Source organism: Oreochromis niloticus, linkage group LG1 (genome assembly GCF_001858045.2).
Source record: "Oreochromis niloticus isolate F11D_XX linkage group LG1, O_niloticus_UMD_NMBU, whole genome shotgun sequence".
NCBI lineage: Eukaryota > Metazoa > Chordata > Actinopteri > Cichliformes > Cichlidae > Oreochromis > Oreochromis niloticus.
Genome location: NC_031965.2, coordinates 3186538 through 3209009, shown reverse-complemented (window position 1 = coordinate 3209009; position 22472 = coordinate 3186538). Strand labels below are relative to the sequence as shown.

Genomic DNA, 22472 nt, shown 5'->3' with positions numbered 1-22472 from the left:
AGAGTGAGAGGAGCGAAAAAATTAATCTTAAAATCTTTTTTAAAACTGCTGCTGTGTCCACAGCGTTTGCTCTACAGGTATGATTTTACCCTCAAAACGTAGCCATCGCTGTCCTCTTTCATCCAATGTGTTTACTATTGTGCTAGGTGTTATGGTTCTTTCATAAATGTCACCAAAGCACAGCCTCCTCCCTCCAACTCCTCCATAGACTCCAATGTTAAAATGGCTCAGAAAGTTCGTTTGAAAATCAGAAGAGCAGGCTGTCTTTACACTGTCACCACGTCCATATAATAAACTCCACAGGCATGAAAACTGAGAATTAGGTAGACTAGACATTGCTGCCGCTCACGGTGAAAGAATTTTGTCAATACGACATGTACTTTTCATTTGGGAGCGATTTGTTTCGACCTGACTTTTCTGTTCATTTTAAGCAGCAAAAGTGAGGTGCATGTCTGTGTGTGTGTATGGAGCCATTGGGTGCAGTCACTATAGCAACCAGGCTCACACCTGCCTGCCTAACGAGCTCTCTCTCACTGTGCCAAGATTCATCTTAAACACTTCTCTTTCAACTGCTGCTGTGTCCACAGTGTTTGGTCTACAGCAATCATTTTACCCTCAAAACGTCGCCATCGATGTTCTCTTTCCAACAGCATGTCTTTCAAAGCTCAGAAATATAAACTTTTTAAACTGTGTGGATCCAAGTGGAGGGATCACATTTCAGTCATTCAGTGATTCAAAGAATATGAACTTTTAATATTCATTCAGATGTTTTCTGACTCTAAATTTTCTGTTCTCATTTCTTAGGTTTTCCCAATTTTAATTTAAAAACTTTTCAGCTATTTTCCAACTTCTTCTGTGTGAACATCAGCTTTCAAACGTTCTGCACTTTTGTTTTCAGGTTAAAAACTCTGCATTTTCCAGCTCATTCAACATTTTTATTTTTAACTCAAAATTCAGCAATTAATTCATTTCAGTGCATACATTCAGATTCAAGCATTCACACTGCAGTTTCTTCAGAAAATGCACTTTCTAGTTAGTGTGAATGCTTGTAAAAGCATTCACAGTATTGTTCTTCTAATCTTTATTGTGTGGATGCTGGAGGCATCCACACTATTGAGTTCCTGTTTCTCTTTATTCTTTATACTTTATTCTAGTTGCCACTTTTTGCACTTTTTTTGGCACTTTTCTACTTCCACAATTTTCAGCCGATTTTCACCGTTCAAATTTTAAACTATTCTGCTATTTCTGCTAATGATGGCTATGACTTTTGGTATTTTTAACTGTTATACTTTTTAAAATATTAAGCTTTTTATGCTTTTTTTTGTCCCATTGAAATGAATGGAAAACTTCCAAAATTCTGCTAAAACTTGCTTGTTTTTGAAACTTAACTACTTTGTCCTACTTTCACCTAGAACAACCATTCAAACTTTAAAATGTTCTCAAATTATTGGGCTATTCATGACTGATTCAGCTTTTTAATATCAGTTAACATTTTCATCTAATCCGTGTTTAAGTTTTCAGTTTCATCTTTGTGATTTTTCACAAAATACATGCGTTGTTATGGTTGCTATGCACTTGGCTTCCAGTGTGCCACTGTAGGTTTCGCAGTCTTCTCTTCATGTTCGAACAACTTCTTCCTACTTGCTCAATTTTCACTTAACTTCCACAAATTATACATCAAAACGTAGGTATTTTTGCTGGCTTTCAGAAAATGTCACTATCATTGTTGTGGGATTTATAGAATTTTGGAAAATCTCCTCAGACCAACACAAAGTCTGAAAACTCTCCATAGAAAGTCAATGGAGAGTTTGTTCTAAATCATCGCTTGATTTCTCTAATGAGAGGCATTTTCAAATTGTCATATCTCAACGCAGCAAAGTTAAGACATGAGGCTTGTGCCAATATATCTTCAGACACTCCTGACGCTCACAATTCAAGAATTTCTTTCTCACCTATTACCATTTGGCCATGAATTGGGTTTGTTTGAGGGTAGGAAATTTGTCCCTCGCTCAGATTTCTTCAGATTTCAAACTCTGGAAATGAGGCACTTTTTTCTCTCGTCATATCTTTTTGATGGATTTCCACAGAGACCTGAAAATTTCCATGATTGTTCACCAAAGCCTGCTGTCTCTTACGGTGAAAGAATGATATCAATACTCCAAATAGATTTAGAGTTAGAAAGCGTTGTTTGAGGGCAAGCCAAGGCAGTTTTCGCTTGCCTCTACTCAGTTATGGTGCATTAGAAGTCAAATATCTTCAATAATTCATATTTTAATGATAAAGTGTCAAGACTTTAAGATTCCCCCATCTCTTCTGAACAAAACGGTGTAAGAATGACTGTTCTAGCCCCTACGGTTAGGAAATTATGGCCATTTGTTTGAGAGGAATCCTCAGTATGAGAAATTCACTGCAGAAATCCTGTCTCTGTGCTCTGTGTGTGTAAAAACGGCTGCACCTGTTTTGGCGGGAAAAAGTACACAGCCTCTCTGATTGGTGGATTCAAATTTAGCAGCTCCCAGGCTGCTTGACTGACCTAGAAACTTGACTTTCTCTCCCTGTGTGTGTGTGTGTGTGTGTGTGTGTGTGTGTGTGTGAGACAGAGAGAGAGAGAGAGAGAGAGAGGGCGAGAGAGAGTTTTTATTGGAGCATCTTATTGTATGATTTAAATTCAATATATTTAGACTGGTTGACTGAATTTGATCCTGTGTGTGTCTCTCTGTGCTTGTGGGACTTTTTGCAGCTGTTCATTTTGCTTTTCCAATTTTTCTATTTAAGTTATTACTATTGTGCTAAGTCATAGCATTTGTGCTGCTTTTCAGAATTTGTGCTAAATACAGCATTTCTGCTAAATCATACTATTTCTGCTATTTTATAAGATTTGTGCTAAATACAGCATTTGTGCTAAATCATACTATTTCTGCTATTTTATAGGATTTGTACTTAATATAATATTTCTGCTTAATTATAGTATTTGTGCTAAAACATAGTATTTCTACTAAACGCAGTATTTCTGGGTAATCATAGTATTTCTATGTATTCCTGCCAGCTCCTCAGGAAGCCAATCCTCTGTGAGGACTGTAATTTTCAAATTGACATATCAAGTCATGCACGGCTTCCCAGCCAGCCAATCATATCTGAGTCCTGGCACATTCAAATTTGCATATTGGGACCTTCATGGCTTCCCAGCCAGCCAATCATATCTGAGTCCTGGCACATTTAAATTTCATATTGTTCCCTTCATGGCTTCCCAGCCAGCCAATCATATCTGAGTCCTGGCACATTTAAATTTGCATATTGGGACCTTCATGGCTTCTAAGCCCACCAATCATCTATGTCATATATCTCTAATATTTCATATTTTTATTTTAAATGTCTTCTGAATAAAATGGTCTAAGAATGACTGTTTTAGCCCCTACGGTTAGGAAATTATGGTCATTTGTTTGAGGGGAGTCGTCATTATGAGAAATAGACTGCAAAAGTCCTGTGTCTCTCTGTGCTGCGTGCACCTGTTTTGGCGGGAAAAAGTGCACAGGCTCTCTGATTGGTGGATTCAAATTCAGCAGCTCCCAGGCTGCTTGACTGAGCTAGAAACTTACACACACACACACAGGGAGAGAGAAGTGTGTGTGTGTGTGTGTGTGTGTGTGTGTGTGTGTGTGTGTGTGTGTGACAGAGAGAGAGAGGGAGAGAGAGAGAGAGAGAGAGAGAGAAAGCCTTTTTATGGGATGATCTCATTGTAAGATTTAAATTCAATATATTTAGACTGGTTGACTGAATTGGATCTTGTGTGTGTGTGTGTGTGTGTGTGTGTGTGTGTGTGTGTGTGTGTGACAGAGAGAGAGAGGGAGAGAGAGAGAGAGATTGAGAGAGAGAAAGCCTCTTTATGGGATGATCTCATTGTAAGATTTAAATTCAATATATTTAGACTGGTTGACTGAATTGGATCTTGTGTGTGCGTGTGTGTGTGTGTATGTGTGTGACAGAGAGAGAGAGGGAGAGAGAGAGAGAGAGAGAGAGAGAGAGAGAATGCCTTTTTATGGGATGATCTCATTGTAAGATTCAAATTCAATATATTTAGACTGGTTGACTGAATTGGATCCTGTGTGTGTGTGTGAGTGTGTGTGTGTGTGTGTGTCTCTGTGCATGTGTGTTTCCATATGTGTCCATATTTGTGATTGTGTGGCTGTTATATATTTTTTTATCGATTTTTTTTTTCATTTCACAAGTATATTTGAAGGACCCTTAGCATGTTCAGCATTTTTTCAGCTGTCCATTTTGCTTTTCCAATTTTTCTGTTTAAGTTATTACTATTGTGCTAAATCATAGCATTTCTGCTGTTTTATAAGATTTTTGCTAAATTTAGTATTTCTGATTAATTATAGTTTTTCTACCAAATCATAGTACAGTATTTTTGCTTTTTATAGGATTTTTATAGGATATTTATATTGCTTGATATAGTATTTCTGCTTATTATAGGATTTGTGCTTAATATAGTATTTCTGCTAAATGTAGTATTTATGCTTAATCATAGTATTTCTATATATTTCTGCCAGGTCCCCAGGCAGCCAATCCTCTGTGAGGACTGAGGCATTCAAATTTACATATCAGGGCCTGCACGGCTTCTCACCCAGCCAATCTTATCTTAGGGATGCAACATTCAAATTTACAAATCAGGGCCTGCACGGCTTCCCAGCCAGCCAATCATATCTGAGGTCTGCCCTTTCTTCTCTCGTCATATCTCAGCGACAGATGTACAAAGAGCAATGCAAATCACAGTCAAAGTACACCAAAGTCCGCTGATTCACCCAGTACAAGAATTATGCTTCTAGTCCAACTAGTTTTTGAGTTACACGACGTTTTATAACTCCAAAAAACGGCGTTTTTCGCCTCTCACCGCAATCTAATTCTGACTGCTCATCACCCTGTTTTCCAGGCGCTCGCTCTCTTTCCCAATTCTGCAAACATTTATGATTTTAGCAGCTTTTCTAATATGGACCTCAAATTCTTGTTAACACTCCATGGCACAAATACTGTTCCCTTTAGGCTCTGTGTATGTGTGTGTATCAATATTTCTCCCATTTTAAAGTATTACTCCTCCATAATTGTATTTCTGTTAAATCAAAGTACTTTTACTACATCTTAGTACTTCTGCTCAATCATAGTATTTCTGCTAAATCATAGTATTTTTGTTAAGTTTAAGAATGTTTGGCTAAATATATTCTTTCTGTTATCTTATACTATTTCTCCGAAATTCTTGTATTTTTGACAAGTTATCGTGTTTCTGGTAAGTTACATTATTTCTGCTAAGTTCTGCTATGCTATTGTATTTCTGCCAAGTATTATGTTTCCTCTAAGATATTACAGTTCTGCTAAGTTACTACATTTTAGCAAAGTTCCTTTGCTTCTGCAAAGCTTTTACAAATTCTGCAACTTTTCAGCTTTTTCTGCTAGTTTCAGCAGACAGCTTCAGCATTACAGCATCCACACTGCATTTTCGCAGGAAATGCAAATTTTTCTAGTTATTATTATTATATATTCCGTACGTTTTTTGGCATCTAATTCCTTCAAAACCGCTCAACGTAGAAAAACCATTCAAACACCGTTAGATTCCTCTTCTTTTGGACATGACTGCTTGTATTTTTTTCATTTATAACATTTATATTTTTAAAATTATTCAACTTTTTTCAACAAAAATTTCCCATGTATTTCAATGGGGAGACCCTTCAAATCCTCATTCAACTTACTCATTTTCAAACTGTATCTACTTCAACATACGTTGACATAGAGCCACCATTCAAACTTTAAAACGAAGACAAGACATTCAACTATTCAACTTGTATTTATCTTTTCAATATCTGTTATACTTTTTCTTCAGTTCCAGTTTAAGTTTCATGATGTTTTTTCAGCCATTTCAGCGTTTATAATGGGTGTGTATGGGACGGAATGTTGGGGCTAGAGTGAGACAGCTCAACTGCTAGAGTGAGAGGAGCGAAAAAATTAATCTTAAAATCTTTTTAAAACTGCTGCTGTGTCCGCAGCGTTTGCTCTACAGGTATGATTTTACCCTCAAAACGTAGCCATCGCTGTCCTCTTTCATCCAATGTGTTTACTATTGTGCTAGGTGTTATGGTTCTTTCATAAATGTCACCAAAGCACAGCCTCCTCCCTCCAACTCCTCCATAGACTCCAATGTTAAAATGGCTCAGAAGGTTTGTTTGAAAACCAGAAGTACAGGCTGTCTTTACACTGTCACCACGTCCATATAATAAACTCCACAGGCATGAAAACTGAGAATTAGGTAGACTGGACATTGCTGTCGCTCACGGTGAAAGAATTTTGTCAATAGGACCTGTACTTTTCATTTGGGAGCGATTTGTTTTGACCTGACTTTTCTGTTCATTTTAAGCAGCAAAAGTGAGGTGCATGTCTGTGTGCGTGTGTATGGAGCCCCTGGCTCAGTCACTATAGCAACCAGGCTCACACCTGCCTGCCTAACGAGCTCTCTCTCACTGTGCCAAGATTCATCTTAAACACTTCTCTTTCAACTGCTGCTGTGTCCACAGTGTTTGCTCTACAGCCATCATTTTACCCTCAAAACGAAGCCATCGTTGTTCTCTTTCCAACACTGTGTCTTTCAAAGCTCAGAGATGTAAAGTTTTTAAACTGTGTGGATCCAAGTGGAGGGATCACATTTTAGTCATTCAGTGATTCAAAGAATATGAACTTTTAATATTCATTCAGATGTTTTCTGACTCTAAATTTTCTGTTCTCATTTCTTAGGTTTTCCAAATTTTAATTTAAAAACTTTTCAGCTATTTTCCAACTTCTTCTGTGTGAACATCAGCTTTCAAAAGTTCTGCACTTTTGTTTTCAGGTTAAAAACTCTGTATTTTCCAGCTCATTCAACATTTTTATTTTTAACTTAAAATTCAGCAATTAATTCATTTCAGTGCATACATTCAGATTCAAGCATTCGCACTGCAGTTTCTTCAGAAAATGCACTTTCTAGTTATTGTGTGGATGCCCTCAAGGGCTTCCACACTATTGAGTTCCTGTTTCTCTTTATTGTGTGGATGCCCTAAAGGGCTTCCACACTATTGTGTTCCTGTTTCTCTTTATTCTTTATCTTTATTCTTCTAGTTGCTCCGTTTTTTGGCACTTAACTACTCTCTCAGTTTTCAGCCGATTTTCTCCGTTCAAACTCTAAACTGTTCTGCTCTTTCTGCTAATGACTGCTATGACTTTTGGTGTTTATTACTGTTATACTTTTTAAAATATTACACTTTTTTCCTTTAATTTGTCCCATTGAAATGAATGGGAAACTTCCACAATTCTGTGCAATTAACTCAGAGTGAGCACTGGTCCTTTCTGAAACTTCTCTTCATGTCCGAACAACTTCTTGCTGCTCACTCAATTTTCACTCAACCCCCATAAACTATACATCAAAACGTAGGTATTTTTGCTGGCTTTCAGAAAATGTCACTATCTTTATTGTGAGATTTACCGTTTTTTCGCAATTTGCCTCGGAGTGACACAAGGTCTCAATACTCCCCATTCAAAGTCTATGGGGAGGTTTTGAAATTCAGAGCTGAAATTCTGTAACGGGAGGCATTTTCAAATCGCCATATCTCTTTAACAAAGCAAAGTTAGGACATGAGGCTTGTGCCAATATATCTTCAGACACTGCTGACACTCACAGTGGAAGCAGTTTTTACAATTATCTTACCGTTGAGCAATGAATTACGTTTGTTTGAGGGGTGGAAATCTGTCCTTCTCTCAGTCTTCAAACTCTGGAAATGAAGCCGTTTCTTCTCTCGTCATATCTCCGCGACGGAGGTAGAACGAGCTATGAAAATCGCAGTCAAAATACACCAAAGTCCGCTGATTCACCCAGTACAAGAATTATGCTGCTAGCCCTCCTAGTTTTTGAGTTACACGACGTTTTGTAACTCCAAAAAACGGCGCTTTTCGCCTCTCACCGCGATCTATTTTCTGACTGCCCAAGTATCTGTCTTTCAGACCGCCGCCCCCTTTCCAGGTGGCGCAATCAGTAATGACACGGCTCTGCAGCTCAAAGGTCATGGGTTCAATCCCACCTTGGTCCACGTTTTTTTTTTCACTACAAATTTATACACTATCACAGACCTGTAATTTATATTGCTAATTTATTACAATTCTGCAAAGTTTTATGATTTTAGCAGCTTTTCTAATGTGGACCTCAGATTCTTGTTAACGCTCCAAGGCAGAAACAAGTACACAGCCTGATGAAGCAGACAGAGGCAGTACCTCTGACTGGTGAATTTGAGCAGAACCAGGTTGTTCTTTCATTTCATTTCTTTATTTATTTCACACATGGTTCAACAGTGTTTCTTTTTCTACATACAGAACCTTCTGCCTCTTTTCAGCAGAAATTCTGCTCATTCACCTCATCTCTTGTGTTGGAGTGCCCTCTTGTGGCGCCTTTTGGGTAGTGCCTTAGTAAACATGAACACTGCAAAGAAGTGGTATCAGACTGGTTTGTAGTGGAGGAATTTGTTGCCAGTTTCTTTCATCTTTAATCCGTATTCATGTTGTAATGTAGTAGTACCACAATATAGCAGAAACACTGTGGTTATCCTAACTGGGCGTTCATAAAGTCAGCAAAGAGGCACAGAAAAGAAGATCAGACACCAGCGAGGGAGGATAAGAAAGACAGACGCAACAACATTGTCATCCCCTATGTAGCCGGTGTATCAGAGAAACTCAGGAGAGTTTTCTCCAAGCACGACATCCCAGTGTACTTCAGACCCAGCAACACACTCAGACACAAACTGGTTCACCCGAAAGACAAAACTCCAAAACACAGACTGAACAACGTGGTGTATGCTGTACAGTGCAGAGAGGAATGCCTGGACCTCTACATTGGAGAGACCAAACAGCCACTTCACAAGCGCATGGCACAACATAGAAGAGCCACCTCCACAGGACAAGACTCAGCAGTCCACCTGCATCTTAAGGATAAAGGTCACTCTTTCGAGGATGCCAATGTTCACATATTGGACAGAGAGGACAGATGGTTTGAAAGAGGAGTGAAAGAGGCCATCTATGTCCACTGTGAGCGACCATCTTTGAACAGAGGCGGTGGTTTACGACACCAACTGTCTGCCATCTATAATCCAGTTTTGAGTTCCCTCCCCAGACGCCTTAACGCCCACTCACATCCTGGGCCATCTGACCTCAGGAAATCACATGATAGGGTGGGGCCAGGATTCACAATGAGCTCACCCGAAACCCTGGCTGATTAGGTACCACACCCGCTTTCACACCTTGTCGCATGTGATTAGAGGATCACCAGGGGGTTCTTTGTCCCTCTTTGGGGGGATACTCCCACTGGGTTTAAATCTGGGACTCTCGGCCATTTGACCTTAGAACTGAAGAAGCTTCTCGGATGAGAGGTGAAACGTCTTCAAGCAACTCAAAGAAGTCCAGACGCTTTTCTTTGCAAACTCCTTTGACTACGATGACCTGGATGACTGAGAACCTTCACAGACATATGTTTTGGCACAAATACTTTGATTTGGTATACTTTAGCTTCTTCACCCCTTTTCAGCAAAATTTTCAATTTTTTCACCCCTTTTCAGCACAAATTCCAGCTTTTTTGGCTGTTTTCAGAAAAAAAAACTCTTTTCAGCGCAAGTTTCTGCTTCTTTGCCTCTTTTCTGCAGAAATTCTGCTGATTCACCTCTTTTCAGCCTTTTCACCTCTTATCAGCACAATTCTCAGCAGTTTCTGCTCATTTCACCATAATTGTCAGTCTCTCCATCTCTTACCTTGTGAGAGTGAATTTAGCACAGTGAGATGAGGAGCCGCCTTGTGCCCTGGAGGGCCAGGTTCGAATCCTGCTCAGGGTGACATTTTTTTTCACCACCATACAACTTTTTGCAACTTTTCATCTTTTTCAGCTTTTCAGCAGACAGCTTCAGCGTTAAGGCATCCACACAGCATTTTCGCAGGAAATGCAAATTTTTCTAGTTCTTTATCTTTTCTTCATCTTCAAGTTGCTTCCGTACGTTTTTCGGCACTGAACTACTTCAGCAGTTTTTGACCGATTTTCTCCGTTCAAACTCTACACTGTTCTGCTCTTTCTGCTTATTGCAGCTATGACTTTTGGTGTTTATTACTGTTATACTTTTTAAAATATTACACTTTTTTCCTTTAATTTGTCCCATTGAAATGAATGGAAAACTTCCACAATTCTGCTAAAACTTGCCTGATTTTGAAACTTAACTACTTTCTTATACTTTCACCTAGGAACTCCATTCAAACTTTAAAATGTTCTCAAATTATTGGACTATTCCTGAATGATTCAGCTTTTTCAGATCTTCTACCGTTTTAATCTTATCCCTCTTTAAATTTTGAGTTGCAAAATTGTGATTTTTCAGAAAATACATGCGTTGTTATGGTTGCTATGCAATTAACTCAGAGTGTACACTCGTCCATTCTGAATTTTCTCTTCATGTCCGAACAACTTCTTGCTACTCGCTCAATTTCCACTCAACTCCCACAAATTATACATCAAAATGTAGGTATTTTTGCAGGCTTTCAGAAAATGTCACTATCATTGTTGTGGGATTTATAGAATTTTGGCAAATCTCCTCAGACCAACACAAGGTCTCTAAACTCTCGATAGAAAGTCAATGGAGAGCTTGTTCAAAATCACCGCTGGATTTCTCTAATGAGAGGCATTTTCAAATCGTCATATCTCCTTAACAAAACAGAGTTGAGACATGAGGCTTGTGCCAATATATCTTCAGACAGTCCTGATGCTCACAATTCAAGAATTTTTTTCTCACCTATTACCGTTTGGCCATGAATTGCATATGTTTGAGAGTAGGAAATTTGTCCCTCGCTCAGATCTCTTCAGATTTCAAACTCTGGAAATGAGACACTTTTTTCTCTCGTCATATCTTTTTGATGGATTGCAACAGAGCCCTGAAAATTTCCATGACTGTTCACCAAAGCCTGCTGTTTCTTACAGTGAAAGAATGATTTTGATGCTCCATATAGATTTAGAGTTACAAAACGTTGTTTGAGGCCAAGTCAAGGCAGTTTTGCTTCGCCTCTACTCAGTTACAGTGTGTTACAAGTCATATATCTTCAATAATCTATATTTTATCTTTGAATTATGAAGACCTGAAGATTCCCCCATCTCTTCTGAACAAAACGGTGTCAGAATGACTGTTCTAGCCCCTATGGTTAGAAAATTATGGCCATTTGTGCGAGGGGAATCCTGAATGTGAGAAATGCACTGAAGAAAACTCATACCTCTCTCTGTGTCTGCGTGTGTAAGGGCTGATTACAGCAGGTGCAGCTAATTTAACTGACCTAGATATACCAGGCCCAGACTCTTAACAGCCACTGTTAACTTTAGCCTCTGTGTATGTGTGTGTGTAACAATATTTCTCCTATGTTAAAGTATTGCTTCTCAATCATAGTACTTCAAAGTACTTCTACTACATCTTAGTACTTCTGCTCAATCATACTAATTGTGCCAAATCATGGTATTTGTGCCAACTCATGGCTTTTGTGCCAAATCAGAATATTTCTGTTATGTTATAGTATTACTACTAGGTGGAGGAATTTCTGTTATGTTATAGTATATGTGCTGAATATAGTATATCTGCCAAATAATAGTATTCATCCCAAATCAAAGTATTTATGCCAAATTACAGTATTTCTGCTAAAAAGCAGAAATAGTGCCTTTTAGCAGAAATTTCTTCCAAACAATAGTATTTATTTTAAAACATAGTATTCCTGCTAAATCATAGTATTTGTACTGATTTGTACACTCTGTGTATATGTGTATCAATATTTCTCCTATGTTAAAGTATTACTCCTCAATTATAGTATTTCTGCTAAATCAAAGTACTTCTATTACATCTTAGTACTTCTGCTCAATCATAGTATTCCTGCCCAATCATAGTATTTGTACTAAATCATAGTATTTGTGTCAAAGCTTCGTATCTGTATGGAGTCATAGTATTTCTTCTAAATAATAGTATTTCAATCAAATCTCACAAGTTGTGGTAAAACGCAGTATTTCTCACAAATCATAGTATGTGTACCCAATCATAGTATTTCTGCCATATCATCGTATTTGTACCAAATCATGGGTTTTGCCAAATCATGGTATTTGTGCCAAATTATAGTATTTGTGCTAAAACATAGTATTTCTGCCATATTGTGGTATTTGTGCAAAAACAAAGAAATCATAGTATATCTGTTGTTATAGTATTACTACTAAGGCATAGTATTTCTGCCAAATCATAGTATTCCTTCAAAATCATAGTATTACTGCAATTTCATAGTATTTGAGCAAAATCGTACTATATTTGCAACAACGTACTATGTCTGCAAAATCACAGTATTTCTGTAATGTTTTAGTATTACTACTAAGGCACAGTATTTCTGCCAATTCGTAGTATTTGTACTAAATCACATTACTTGTGCCAAATCATAGTATTTGTTGCAAATCATAGTATTCAAACCAAAACAGTATTTGTACCAAAGCATCATATTTGTACGAAGTCATAGTATTTCTTCTAAATCATAGTATTTCAATCAAATCTCAGTAGTTGTGCTAAAAAGCAGTTTTTCTGCCAAATCATAGTATTTGTACCCAATCATAGTATTTCTGCCATATCATTGTATTTGTGCCAAACCATGGTATTTGTGACAAAACATGGTATTTGTTTCAAATTATAGTATTTGTGCCCAATTAATATTTCTGTTATGTTATAGCATAACTACTAAGTCGTAGACGTTCCGTTCTGTTATATTATATCTGCTGAATGTAGTATATGTGCCAAATCATAGTATTTATAGCAAATCATAGTATTTGTGCCAAACCATTGTATTTGTGCCATATCATCGTATTTGCGCCAAATCATGGTATTTTTGCCAAATCATGGTATTTGTGACAAAACATGGTATTTGTTCCAAATTATAGTATTTGTGCCCAGTTAACATTTCTGTTATGTTATAGCATAACTACTAAGTCGTAGACGTTCCGTTCTGTTATATTATATCTGCTGAATGTAGTATATGTGCCAAATCATAGTATTTATAGCAAATCATAGTATTTGTGCCAAACCATTGTATTTGTGCCATATCATCGTATTTGCGCCAAATCATGGTATTTTTGCCAAATCATGGTATTTGTGACAAAACATGGTATTTGTTCCAAATTATAGTATTTGTGCCCAGTTAACATTTCTGTTATGTTATAGCATAACTACTAAGTCGTAGACGTTCTGTTCTTTTATAGTATATCTGCTGAATATAGTATTTGTGCCAAATCATAGTATTTATAGCAAATCATAGTATTTGTGCCAAACCATTGTATTTGTATGGAGTCATAGTATTTCTTTTAAATCATTTGTTAAAGTATATGTGCTGAATATAGTATATGTGTATCAATATTTCTCCTATGTTAAAGTATTACTCCTCAATCACAGTATTTCTGCTAAATCAAAGTACTTCTACTACATCTTAGTAATTCTGCTGAATCATAGTATTTTTGCGAAATCATGGCATTTGTGCCAAATCATGGTTTTGGGGCCAAATCATAATTTTTCTGTTATGTTATAGTATTAAAACTAAGTGGAGGAATGTCTGTTATGTTATAGTATATATGCTGAATATAGTATATCTGACAAATCATAGTATTTACCCCAAATCATAGTATTTATGCCAAATTACAGTATTTTTGCCAAAAGGCAGAAATAGTACCCAAAAAATAGTACTTATGTGAAAACACAGTATTTCTGCTAAATCATAGTATTCCTGTCATTTGTACTGAAACATAGTATTTCTGCCCAATCATAGTATTTGTACCCAATCATAGTATTTCTGCTATATCATAGTATTTGTTCCAAATCATGGGATTTTCCCAAAACATGGTATTTGTGCCAAATTATAGTATTTGTGCCCAATTAATATTTCTGTTATGTTATAGTATTACTACTAAGCCATAGCATTTCTACCAAATCATAGCATTTCTTCAAAATCATAGTATTACTGCAATTTCATAGTATTTGAGCGAAATCGTAGTATTTGTGAAAAAACAAAATCACAGTATATCTGTTATGTTATAGTATTACTACTAAGGCATAGTATTTCTGCCAATAAGAGTATTTGTATTAAATCATAGTAGTTGTGCCAAATCACAGTATTTCAGCCACATTGTGCTAGTTGTGCAAAAACATAGACTGTCTGCAAAATCATAGTATATCTATTATGTTATGGTGTTACTACTAAGTCATAGACTTTCTGTTTTGTTATAGTATCTCTGCTGAATATAGTATATGTGCCAAATCATAGTATTTATAGCAAATCATAGTATTTGTGCTAACACATAGTATACTGCCACATTATAGTATTTGTGTAAAACCAGAATGTCTGCAAAATCATCATATATCTGTGATGTTATAGTATTACTACTAATGCATAGTATTTCTGCCAAATCATAGTATTTGTGCCAAAACATTGTATTTGTACAAAGTCATAATATTTCTTCTAAATCATAGTATTTCAATCAAATCTCAGGAGTTGTGCTAAAACGCAGTATTATTGCCAAATCATAGTATTTGTACTCAAACATATCAGTTCAACTTATTTAACTCTTCTCAACAGCCTAACACCTCTTCTTCACCCCGTTTCAGCAGAATTGTGAGTGTTTTCACCCCTTTTCAGCACAAATCCCATCTTTTTCAGGTGTTTTCAACAGAAATCTCTTTTTTAGCAGACATTCTGCTGATTCACCTGTTTTCAGTGCAACGTTCTACTTCTTTACCTCTTTTCAGTAGAAATTCTGCTGATTCACCTATTTTATGCAGAATTTTCAGCCTTTCACCTCTTATCAATACAAATCTCAGTATCTTCTGCTCATTTCAGAGGAAACCTTTTCACCTCTTTTCAGTACAAATTTGAACTTCTGTACCCCTTTGAAACAGAATCTTTGCCTTTTCACCTCTTTTCAGCAAAAGTTTCTGTTTTTTCACTTATTTTCAGCATAATTTTTCAGTTTCTTTACTGCCATACAATTTTTGCAGCTTTTCATCTTTTTCAGTCATTTTCAGCAGGCAACTTCAGCGTTAAGGCATCCACACAGCATTTTCGCAGGAAATGCAAATTTTTTCTAGTTATTATTATTATTATATATTCCGTACGTTTTTTGGCATCTAATTCCTTCAAAACCGCTCAACTTAGAAAAACCATTCAAACACCATTAGATTCCTCTTCTTTTGGACATGACTGCTTCTATTTTTCTCATTTATAACATTTATATTTTTAAAATTATTCAACTTTTTTCAACAAAAATTTCCCATGTATTTCAATGGGAAGACCCTTCAAAATCTCCTTCAACTTACTCATTTTTAAACTCTTATTACGTCCATATACGTTGATATAGAGCCACCATTCAAACTTTAAAACGAAGACAAGACATTCAACTAATCAACTTGTATTTATCTTTTCAATATCTATTATACTTTTTCTTCAGTTCCAGTTTAAGTTTCATGATGATTTTTCAGCCGTTTCAGAGTTTATAATGGGTGTGTATGGGACGGAATGTTGGGGCTAGAGTGAGACAGCTCAACTGCTAGAGTGAGAGGAGTGAAAAAATTAATCTTAAAATCTTTTTTAAAACTGCTGCTGTGTCCGCAGCGTTTGGTCTACAGGTCTGATTTTACCCTCAAAACGTAGCCATCGCTGTCCTCTTTCATCCAATGTGTTTACTATTGTACTAGGTGTTATGGTTCTTTCATAAATGTCACCCATGCACAGCCTCCTCCCTCCAACTCCTCCATAGACTCTAATGTTAAAATGGCTCAGAAGGTTCGTTTGAAAACCAGAAGTACAGGCTGTCTTTACACTGTCACCACGTCCATATAATAAACTCCACAAGCATGAAAACTGAGAATTAGGTAGACTGGACAGTGCTGTCGCTCACGGTGAAAGAATTTTGTCAATAGGACCTGTACTTTTCATTTGGGAGCGATTTGTTTCGACCTGACTTTTCTGTTCATTTTAAGCAGCAAAAGTGAGGTGCATGTCTGTGCGCGTGTGTATGGAGCCAGTGGGTGCAGTCACTATAGCAACCAGGCTCACACCTGCCTGCCTGCCTAACGAGCTCTCTCTCACTCTGCCAAGATTCATCTTAAACACTTCTCTTTCAACTGCTGCTGTGTCCACAGTGTTTGCTCTACAGCCATCATTTTACCCTCAAAACGAAGCCATCGTTGTTCTCTTTCCAACAGCATGTCTTTCAAAGCTCAGAGATGTAAACCTTTAAAAGTGTGTGGATCCAAGTGGAGGGATTACACTTTAGTCATTCAGTGATTCAAAGAATATGAACTTTTAATATTCATTCAGATGTTTTCTGACTCTAAATTTTCTGTTCTCATTTCTTAGGTTTTCCAAATTTTAATTTAAAAACTTTTCAGCTATTTTCCAACTTCTTTTGTGTGAACATCAGCTTTCAAAAGTTCTGCACTTTTGTTTTCAGGTTAAAAACTCTGTATTTTCCAGCTCATTCAACATTTTTATTTTTAACTTAAAATTCAGCAATTAATTGATTTCAGTGCATACATTCAGATTCAAGCATTCACACTGCAGTTTCTTCAGAAAATGCACTTTCTAGTTATTATTATATCATATTCCGTACGTTTTTGTGCATCTATCTCCTTCAAAACCGTTCAACTTAGAAAAACCATTCAAACACCATTAGATTCCTCTTCTTTTGGACATGACTGCTTCTATTTTTCTCATTTATAACATTTATATTTTTAATTTTATTCAACTTTTTTCAACAAAAATTTCCCATGTATTTCAATGGGGAGACCCTTCAAATCCTCATTCAACTTACTCCTCTTTAAACTGTATCTACTTCCACATACGTTGACATAGAGCCACCATTCAAACTTTAAAACGAAGACAAGACATTCAACTACTCAACTTGTATTTATCTTTTCAATATCTATTATACTTTTTCTTCAGTTCCAGCTTAAGTTTTGTGATGTTTTTTCACTCGTTTCAGAGTTTATAATGGGTGTCTATGGGACGGAATGTTGGGGCTAGAGTGAGACAGCTCAACTGCTAGAGTGAGAGGAGCGAAAAAATTAATCTTAAAATCTTTTTTAAAACTGCTGCTGTGTCCACGGTGTTTGCTCTACAGGTATGATTTTACCCTCAAAACGTAGCCATCGCTGTCCTCTTTCACCCAATGTGTTTACTATTGTACTAGGTGTTATGGTTCTTTCATAAATGTCACCAATGCACAGCCTCCTCCCTCCAACTCCTCCATAGACTCCAATGTTAAAATGGCTCAGAAAGTTCCTTTGAAAATCAGAAGAGCAGGCTGTCTTTACACTGTCACCACGTCCATATAATAAACTCCACAGGCATGAAAACTGAGAATTAGGTAGACTGGACATTGCTGACGCTCACGGTGAAAGAATTTTGTCAATACGACTTATACTTTTCATTTGGGAGCGATTTGTTTGGGGCTGACTTTTCTGTTCATTTTAAGCAGCAAAAGTGAGGTGCATGTCTGTGTGCGTGTGTACTGAGCCATTGGGTGCAGTCACTATAGCAACCAGGCTCACACCTGCCTGCCTAACGAGCTCTGTCTCTCACTGTGCCAAGATTCATCTTAAACACTTCTCTTTCAACTGCGGCTGTGTCCACAGTGTTTGCTCTACTGGTCTTATTTTACCCTCAAAACGTCGCCATCGTTCTTTTTCTTTCCAACACCGTGTCTTTCAAAGCTCAGAGATGTAAAGTTTTTAAACTGTTTGGATCCAAATGGAGGGATCACATTTTAGTCATTCAGTGATTCAAAGAATATGAACTTTTAATATTCATTCAGATGTTTTCTGACTCTAAATTTTCTTTTCTCATTACTCATCTTTTTCTAATTTACATTTAAAACATTTTCAGCTCTTTTCCAACTTCTTCTGTGTGGATGTTAGCTTTTAGTAGTTCAGCACTTTTGTTTTCAGGTGAAAATTTCTGTATTTTTCATCTCATTCAACATTTTTAACTTAAAATTCAGCAATTAATTCATTTCAGTGCATACATTCAGATTCAAGCATTCACACTGCAGTTTCTTCAGAAAATGCACTTTCTAGTTGAAAAAAAATTCTTCCTCCAGATTTAAGAATGAATCTCTTCTTATGGACTCAAACAAGTTTTGCTGAAAAACTGAATATGGAACACGCAAAGCTTAATACTAAACAATATATATATTAGCTATATAATAGCAGTAGGCCAGCTCTAATAATAATTTGGTATGGCTTCGCGGGCCAAATGTAATTAGGCTGCGGGCCGAATTTGGCCCACGGGCCAGAGTTTGACACCTATGGTTTACAGCATCCTGCCATGCGATTGCATTTGTCCCTAACCATCGGGAACCCTCACGTTAACTTTTATCGAGGGGAAAAAAGTTAGCGTTCATCCTCCAGCTTTACTGTGTTTATGTTATGCTAACATGGCTGTATCGCCAGCGATCACATAGCACATCATTATATACCAGCTAGCCCAACTTCAGTAACCCTACAAACGTCACTGCTGTTTAGTTTTCTGTCTTCATTTATGTTGGAAGTGATAGCAGAGCTGTACGTTTGAATGTTTCAGAAATCTCTCAGTCAGAACATGCTATATCATGTTTAGGTGGAAGCTAGCGAGCTAACTTCCTGCTAACTGCTAACTCTGTTAAATGTAATAAATTCTGTTTTCATGGATGCCTGGATGTTAAACTTAATTGTTACACCTGGTAAAGCAGCAACGCTGATCATTTTATTAAAGATGAAAGAATTTAGACAGTTTGTAACTCTCAGTGATGCCGCAGTGTTCGTTTGACTTTGGGACCTGAAGCTGACGGAGTTTAGGACCCAGATTACTCCGCGAGGCTCCTGACTACGGTAGCCATAATGCTCCAACAATCCATCAAACGGTGCGGCTTCGTAGCTTACCAAAGTCGTTCTAAAATATTTTTTGACAGATTTTTGAGCGCCGTGCACCACATAGAATCAGTTCGAGGTCAGTAAGCACAACCAGCATTCATACATAAGGCGCACCGGATTATAAGGTGCACTGTCAATTTTTGAGAAAATTGAAGGATTTTAAGTGCGCCTTATAGTGCGGAAAATACGGTAGTTAGGTAGTTAAGGTAACGACCCTACAGATGGTCATGGATTTTGTAAAAAGAATGGAAATTGCTGTGTTAAACACCGCAAGAAGAGGGAGGAACACAGAGTGACAGAGTGGAAGAAGGTGAAGTCTGTAGGAGACACGAAAACACAAAGTGGTGTCAAGGGAGAATAATTAAGAAGGATCAGATGGCGTATGTCAGATTGAGCAATTTAGATTTCAGGTAGCATAATAAAATGGGAATAACACATTGTGCCAAATGACCATATCAATGACCATATGGTCATGGCTGAATGTAAAAATGTTCACCTTGTTAGACTGTACCTGGTCAAAGATGCCACACATATGACATGTTCCAATTGAATGCGTGTCTGAGAGAGACTTTTAAATATGTCTTCAGTAAAAGAATGAACCTCACTTCAGGCCACTGTGTGAATGATCACTCTGTTATTACTTGTTTGTGAATGAAACTGTATTTCTTAAACTAGAGTGAAGAAGAGTATCAGAAAAGCTGAAAAGCTCTCTGAGCTGAAAAGCTGAAAAAAAGTTGAGGCTCAAACGTTCTTGTGTCTGTATAAGAAAAAAACAATGTGAGGGCAAAACAAAGATATGAAACCTTTTTTTAAACTTAAGGATCAGCTTTAAGATTTCAGTGAGTTTTGGCTTTGAGACTGTCTTTGTAACGAAGAATGAAATCATCTGAATCAGCACGAGAATAAAACCCTGAGATCTTTAAACACCCTCACTTGAAGAGAACCATAGCTTCAGACTTTCAGATGGTTTACTTTAAATGACTCTAACTGTAGTAGTTGGCTCGGTCACCTCACAATGAAAAGATCCTGCGTTCAAATGCAGTCTATGTTTCTGTGAGGAGTCTGCATGCTCTCTGTGTCTCTGTGGGTTCTCTGACTGGGGTTAGGAGAAATGGTGAACATGGAAATCGGTCACGATCAATGAACACATTTTTTTTTAGTTCAGCTTTCACTAATGGTTCCTTTTTTTAGGACACAGCGGGTGACCCAGAGAGAGGTGAGGAGGAGAAACTTGCTGATGTAGCTGGATGGGTGGTGCAGAAAGTGGCTCAAGATCCAGAAGTCAGTGCTTGTGCTGAATGTGAAAGTTTGCTTGTGGAGACCAATGACACTGAGCACAACTATCACACACAGATGGAGAAGGATGCCGTCTCAGCTGTGAAGAAAAGCCCAACCTCTGCCAGGCTGCTTCATCCATCCGAAGCTTTCAAAGAATGCATTTCCAAATGTGACAGTGTCATCCAAAAAATCCCCCCAAATACAATGGCCCCGAAGAAATTAAAGGCCTCCCTCAGAGCCAGCGGTGCTTTCAGTGAGCTCCACCGCATCCATCCTGCCCACTCAAAGGCCATCGAGAGGGTCGCCTTGAATAAATATGTAATGTGCAGGGTGGTGGCCGAGCTGAAAGAAACGGCACAAAACAGAAAACGCACACATGAGAAAAAAAGTGCTGCGTGTCAAGAGCTAAATGTTAGCACCCATGAAGTAAATCAGGACTAAATAAATATCAGATGATGTTAATTTGATAATAAATTATTTTAGGCCATTCTAACTTGTCTGTGTTGTTTCAAGCTTTCCTGCACTTGACCTAGATGGATTTAGTTTTTCAATTTCAGTTCAATTTTGTATAGCGCCATGCCTCAAGGCACTTATTGTAAGCTAAAGACGCTGCAATAATACAAAGAAAACCCCAACAATCAGCCGTTTCAGTCTCCATCGGTGTACTTTAGCTGTCCGGTGCGTGTAAGTGTGTGTGTGAAGAATCTCTAGCCAGAGAAAACATGATATAAATAATTTAAATCAGTGGAACTTTTGGTTGCTTCCTTGTTCTCCTTATTTTACCACAACACACAGATCCATGTATAATTTGACACTGATTTTCCATTGGATGCTATTCCCGACACAACCCTCCCATAAACCCAAGCTTGGGGCTGGCACTGGGTCTAGCTTGTGACCCCTGAGGTTCAGTTTGTGTCTCCTGTTCTTGCACTGGGTTCTTTTGGCTGTAATGTGAATGTGGCAACTACCAAACTAGATAAAGTCCAACATTTTAGTGCTACATTGAATCTGCTGGAGGGAACCAAAAGTAAAGGGATCAACTGTAGACTTGGGGAAAGGACGGTTTAACTGATCTGCTGCTTACAACTGCTGAATTGTGACTGTAAATGAATGACGGACACAGCCACTGTGACATCAACCACTGGTTTTGGCTGCAGCCTGTACTAAAAGCACAATTTCATCTTATCCAGGTAACTTTGGGGTTAAAAGAGGATTTTCTGTACTACAAAGGTGGTTCTCTTCTTACTGGGGTATATCAACATCTGGTCCTAGGTAACAACACATGACTTTTTTCCCCTTTTCACTGCAAACAGTTTTGTTGTTCTATAAGCATTAACATATAAACCAGCACACCTGTTTGTACTGTACAGGTGGTTGAACTCTGGTTATGTTTTCGTGCTTTACTTGCTCTCAGACTATTAAACATCGGGGCTGCAGCTTTCCAAGAATAAAAACTGAGGTGACTGCTGTTATGATTTGGTGCTGCATAAATAAAATGGAATTGAATTAAAACAGTCTAATGCAAATGTAAACATGAAATTAATGGACTAGTCGATGAGAACAGATCAGCACGGTCGGCTTTTATTCCTACCTTTAACTTGATGAATATAATGTCTCTTCTCAGTCTCACAGGACTTTTAACATTAAATGGCTACACAGTGCTTTTAGTCTCACATCACTGCTTTATCTGCAGTAGCTGGATTACTTTCATTCCCCTTTAATGTGAATGAGCTTGTACCTAGATCAGGAAACGCTGGGTTGGTGAGTTGGATCATGTGATTCTTATCCTGACTGCTGATGTTAGAGTGAAGCCAGTTAATGGAAAGATTCCCCAGGTACGTTGAGCTTGCTTTGTATTCGGCCCAAGACTTGTGACTGCAAAACAAGCTCAGATCGTCACGTGTCCAACCACCGTTACAGGTTACAGTAAGTTTGACCTCGCCTGTCCAAAACACATTGGTACAGCAGTCTTGTGGTTTATTCACATGCAGACTTGAGCAGACAGAGAACCACCAGCCTTCCAGTTAGCAGGTAACCTGCTCTACCACCTGAGCTACAGAGGTTGTCTGTCTCTCTGTTTTAGCCCTGCGACAGACTGGTGACCTGTCCAAGGTGTACCCCACCTCTCGCCCAGACTTACACAGCAGTCTCAAATGAATGAAACAGATGACTCACAGGTGTGCGATGCAG

At 37.8% G+C, this 22472-nt stretch overlaps 1 protein-coding gene across 7 annotated transcripts in view; it reads left to right on the top strand.

Annotated features, from left to right (window-relative positions):
- The window catches only part of LOC102077706 (uncharacterized), a 34688-nt gene extending 13662 nt beyond the window's left edge, over positions 1-21026 (top strand). For 6 of the 7 annotated variants that reach the window (XM_013275982.3, XM_013275981.3, XM_025908436.1 and 3 more), the window contains exon 7: positions 20196-21026. In XM_013275982.3, the coding sequence (XP_013131436.1) occupies positions 20196-20723 (528 nt within the window). In that variant the 3' untranslated portion in view covers positions 20724-21026. The remainder of the gene's footprint in view (positions 1-20195) is intronic. The other variant, XM_005457397.4, reaches the window with a different exon arrangement.
- Positions 21027-22472: the final 1446 nt, after the last annotated feature.